This window comes from Microtus ochrogaster, linkage group LG8, assembly GCF_000317375.1.
Source record: "Microtus ochrogaster isolate Prairie Vole_2 linkage group LG8, MicOch1.0, whole genome shotgun sequence".
NCBI classification, from domain to species: Eukaryota; Metazoa; Chordata; class Mammalia; order Rodentia; family Cricetidae; genus Microtus; species Microtus ochrogaster.
In genome coordinates, this window is record NC_022033.1 from 25360031 (window position 1) to 25364808 (window position 4778).

Consider the following 4778-nt stretch of genomic DNA (forward strand, 5'->3'; position numbering starts at 1 on the left):
GAGCTGTGGGGCTGGGTGGAGGAGACTCAGCAGGTGTGGGGCGGGGAGGTAAGTTGACCCTTGGTCAGCGACCGCGCCCACGAGGAACGCATTCCCAGGCCTCCCGCCCAAGGTCTGCAGGTGACAGGCTCCCGGGAGGGGGGGGCGAAGCGGGGAATGCTCCAGCCCAGTTTGCCGTCTCCATGGCGACCGCCCGCGCGGCGCCAGTTTGACAGCCCGTCCGGGTTTTATGAATGGGTGACGTCACGGGCCTGGCGTCTAACGGTCTGAGCCGCTTGTTGAGACGCTGACACAGACCAGCCCGGGAAAGGAAAGGGAGGGGGTGATCTCTGCAGCTGCTGCTTTGTGGGAGGGAGAGCTTACTCCGAAGGTTTCAAGAGAAAAAAAAATCTAGCAAAAAGAGGAGAAAAAAATTTAAAAAAACATCACCTCAGCTGCTGTAGATTTGGGACCTTTCTGCAAAAGGCTGCAAAGCCAGGGTAGAGCTGGGGGATGTCGTGTCGTCCCACTCCGCAGCGACCCTTCTATCTAGTTCAGTCTCAGACTGTGTCCTCCACTTTAAAGATGTTTCTGGTATATCTCCCAGTTCAACGGACTGAGGTCCTGGTCTAAAAGACTGCGGTTCATTTTGGGATCAGCCCCGAAGTTCAGAGTAAAAGAGGCTCTGCTTTAAAATCTGTCTCGACATGGTATGGCAGAGCACACCTGTAATCTCAGCACCAGGAAAGTGCAGCCAAGAGGATCATTCAAGGTCATCCTCCGCTACACAGCAAATTCTGAGTCCAGCTTGGGTTACAGGAGACTAAGTCTCAAGACAAACAAAACAAAACCCTCAAAAATAAATAAACATAAAAGTAAAATTCAGCTTTGATAACTGGAAATCATAACCTAATCTGACAGCATCTGGAAATCCTAAATCAGTCCTTAGCCACTGATCACCCCAGAGCCAGCCATTCCTCTGTCTCTGTTTCTCTCATATGCAAAATAGACTTGGAGAAGAGAGAGAGAGAGAGAGAGAGAGAGAGAGAGAGAGAGAGACCACGAGAAGCTAATTCCTGGGGTCTTTTTGTTATCCACAGAATTGGCTTAGGCTCTTTGCTCGCTTCAGAAGTCCAATAGCCGCTCTGCCCATGCCCTCCCACCCTCTCTGTTCTTGAGCCCCATTACCTTTCCACCAACCCAGGGGTGCAAGGAGCTGGGACTCGAGGGAGCGCTAAGCCACGCCTTCAGATAAACCATTGGTTGCTTTTGAACGTTCTGAACCCGCCCTGGGTCCGCCCTTATAAAAAGCCTGGCTCCAGCGCACAGCCCTCTCATTGTACAACCTTCCTTCAACTTCTGCGCTCTCTTCCTGCACTCCCTTCTTAGGCATCTCCGCTTCTCTCCTCCTGTCCTCAGGATCATGAAGGTCGCCAGTGGCAGCGCCGCGGCCACCGCGGGCCCCAGCTGCTCGCTGAAGGCGGGCAGGACCGCGGGCGGCGCGGGCGAGGTTGTGCTCGGTCTGTCCGAGCAGAGCGTAGCCATCTCGCGCTGCTCCGGGACGCGCCTGCCTGCCCTGCTGGACGAACAGCAGGTGAACGTCCTGCTCTACGACATGAACGGCTGCTACTCACGCCTCAAGGAGCTGGTGCCCACCCTGCCTCAGAACCGCAAAGTGAGCAAGGTGGAGATCCTGCAACACGTTATCGACTACATCAGGGACCTGCAGCTGGAGCTGAACTCGGAATCCGAATTCGGGTCAGCCGGAGGCCGGGGACTGCCCGTTCGGGCTCCGCTCAGCACCCTGAATGGCGAGATCAGTGCCTTGGCAGCCGAGGTGAGCTCCGAGTCGAGAACAGTACATTATTCTCCTGTGAATGGGGAAACTGAGGCCACGGGGAGGGGTTAGCAGTATGTCCCCTTACTTTTCGGGTGCGTGGCTATTTAGGGGCGCCTAATAGGAAATAGCTGGCTCCTTCATCGTGGAGCCAGCTTCATCCTTCCATCCTGTCTCATGCCTTATCTTGCTCTGGTGTTCACAGGCGGCATGTGTTCCAGCCGACGATCGCATCTTGTGTCGCTGAAGCGACACACTGAGGGACCAGACGGACTCCAGCCCTTCAGGAGGCAAGAGGAATAAAGTGTTCTCGGTTCTCCAGGGGAGCCCGGGGAAAGACTTCCGCGGCCACCGGACTCTTGGCGGATATGGCCAAGGGTCTAGAGGGTTGACCAGCGGAGGCTCACCCTCTCTCCAAGACCTTTCAGCCTCCAGAGACTTTGGGGGAGGGGGTTAACCAGCCCCGTGTGTTTCTATTTTTTGAAAAGCAGACATTTTTTTAAATGGTCACATTTTGTGCTTCTCAGATTTCTGAGGAAATGTTTTGTATTGTATATTACAATGATCACTGGCTGAGAATATTGTTTTACAATAGTTCTATGGGGATGGGCTTTTTGTTGTTATTAAACAAATACTTTAGATAACGTTGCAGTGACTTCTTGGATGGGGGAGGGGCCTGGGGCAGGAGTGACCTCTGACCATTTTCACAGCTGGTGTTGAGAAGCGAGGAATTGGAGGGCCACATCTGGACTGTCATTCTTACCGACCTGAATGGGTGTTTCCGGTGTCTTTAATGTCTATTCTTTCCCTCATCCCTGGCCATTTCCCTGTTCCCTAGTGTCATAAAATGAAATCCTCTAGACCTCAAGGAGGGGTTTCTCAAAGTGGTCCCTAGGCCATCTGGATCACCCTGGGAGGTTGTTAAAATGCAGATGGGCTTGCTGGGTTGGTCTGCTCTGGGCTGGGGAGTATTTAAGCCATTCAAGTTGGAAAAGCAGGTCACTGGACCATTCATTTCCTTGCCAAGGGCAGGGGTGGGTGGGTGTGTGCTTGTGTTGTGCAGAGACCTAGGGAAAGGGGCCTGCATAGGGTCATAGCTTGCCTGAAGCGAGACTTGTGTGACTCCCCCCCCCCTTCCCTGCTGGGCCACCTTTCTCTGGATGCCAGTAGGCTGCCTTAGGGCTCCAGGCTTGTCCAAGTGGGTGATGAAATTGGCAGGGTTAGGCCCATGCACAGCTGCAGGGCCACCTGCTCTGGGTCTGAACTCAACCCCCTCACCCTGGCCTGGCTACCCTAGCAGACCAACATTGCTCCCTAGGCTACTGTGTGGGCGAGTCAATGTCCCCAACTCCTGACAAGTAGAAAAGTTTCTTTTCACTCAGGCTCTCTCTACCTGGACATGTGGCTTTGTGCTCAAAAGGGGAATGCATACGTGGGCTTGCCTGAGTACGACCTGAGGATCTCTGCAAGAGACAGGCATCTCCCCTGTGCAGGCTTGGGGTGGGCGGTGTATGTAGGTAGCAGGGCACACATGAGCGCATGGGTTCTGCAGACGAGGGTGTGCCCTCCAGCCTTTTGGGCTCTGCTTGGGTGCTTTGTGCTCCTACCTGCTTGGCTCTGGGTTGGTAGGTAGTGTGTATGGTATGGGCTGTAGAGCCACACTGGGCTCCTTTGTAACTGTAGATTGCTTGGCATTTCTAGGCCACCACTGCTCTAGGGCAACGGTGGGGCAGCTGTGTTTAGGCAAACCATTTCTTAAGTACAGTTCCCACCTCCCTGGCCAATTGTGAGTTAGACCTTGGGGACACTGTCCTTCAAGTATCTCTGCCAGGTTAATTCCCATGGGGAAATGGAGTCCTGGGAAAAGCAAAGACCTTGTCCCCAATAGTAAGAACTAACAAATCAACCAGTTATACTAAAGCATAGTGCCAGACAGCCTGGTCCGTGTTGCGAGATCCAGGCAACCCAGAGTTACACAGGGAGACCCTGTCTCAAATTACAAAATAAGGATCAAAAAACCCAATAACAATACCTAGAGCCAGGAGCCAGACCGCTCCTTTGCTTGAAGGACATCATGGATCCTCACTGAGGTTAAAGGCAGAACTCTGAGCCCAGTTATATCACTGAAGAAATACGCTGAACAAAAATAAAATTCGGAAATATTTACCGAGCACTTACATTAAGTTTAACACTAAGCCAGCTACATAAAAAGACCTCAAGCATTTGATGGACTTGACCAAGCAGTGCAGTATTTGTAGGTGGTTAAACGCTTTGCTGTGCCCTCTCCACCTGGCAGTTTTATAGTACTAACCTCGCAGAATTGTCCAGAATAAATGAGTCCAGCACAGAGTTTAACACATTGCCTGGTACATAAGACAGTTAGAAATTATTAATCGGAGGCACACATGTGTGCACCCACTTCCTCACCATGTGACCTCTCACACACACTTGCAAGCCCACCCACCGGGACGTGGGCGTGTCCCCGCGTGCACCTCTACCCTGCAGAGCCTTTTTCTAGCCCAGGAAGGGGTCGCTGAGCCCCTGGCCATCTCCCCCCTCCCCCCTCCCGCCATCCAGGCACACTCTGGCTTCCACGTTTCCCTCTCTTCCTCTTTGGCCCGGACCCAGCCCATCTGGAGGCCGGCTCCGCAGCGGCCTGGGAGCGTTTCCATCAGCTGGGCCCGAGGAATGCGGAGCTATTTAACCTGAGCATCCCCAGGTGTACGGAGGCGCCTGGCTGTCTGGGCCCGCCGACTTTGGCACGGCCGCGCTAGACAAACAGCGGCCGCCCCCGCCCTGCCCCTCCGCCCGCAGCTGCAGCCAGGCCTGGGAACCGGGCGGGCGCCGGCAGCTTGCATAAGAGATACCAAGGAGGGAGGGGGCCAGAGGCCACCAATGTGTATACATATCCCAGTTGTGTGTGTACCCCAGACCAGTGTGTGTGTGTGTGTGTGTGTGTGTG

The 4778-nt window shown here is 53.9% G+C and overlaps 1 protein-coding gene across 2 annotated transcripts; it reads left to right on the forward strand.

The window, feature by feature from the left end:
* Positions 1-1328: 1328 nt before the first annotated feature.
* Positions 1329-2451, forward strand: Id1 (inhibitor of DNA binding 1, HLH protein). 2 transcript variants are annotated; one of them, XM_026787200.1, is made up of 2 exons: positions 1329-1827; positions 2022-2451. In XM_026787200.1, exons 1-2 carry the CDS (start codon positions 1403-1405, stop codon positions 2074-2076), a joined length of 480 nt encoding a protein of 159 aa, XP_026643001.1. In that variant the 5' UTR covers positions 1329-1402; the 3' UTR covers positions 2077-2451. The 2 variants fall into 2 exon arrangements, with proteins under 2 accessions (XP_026643001.1, XP_005363261.1); XM_005363204.2 differs by having other exon boundaries at positions 1329-1816.
* The last annotated feature ends 2327 nt before the right edge of the window (positions 2452-4778 follow it).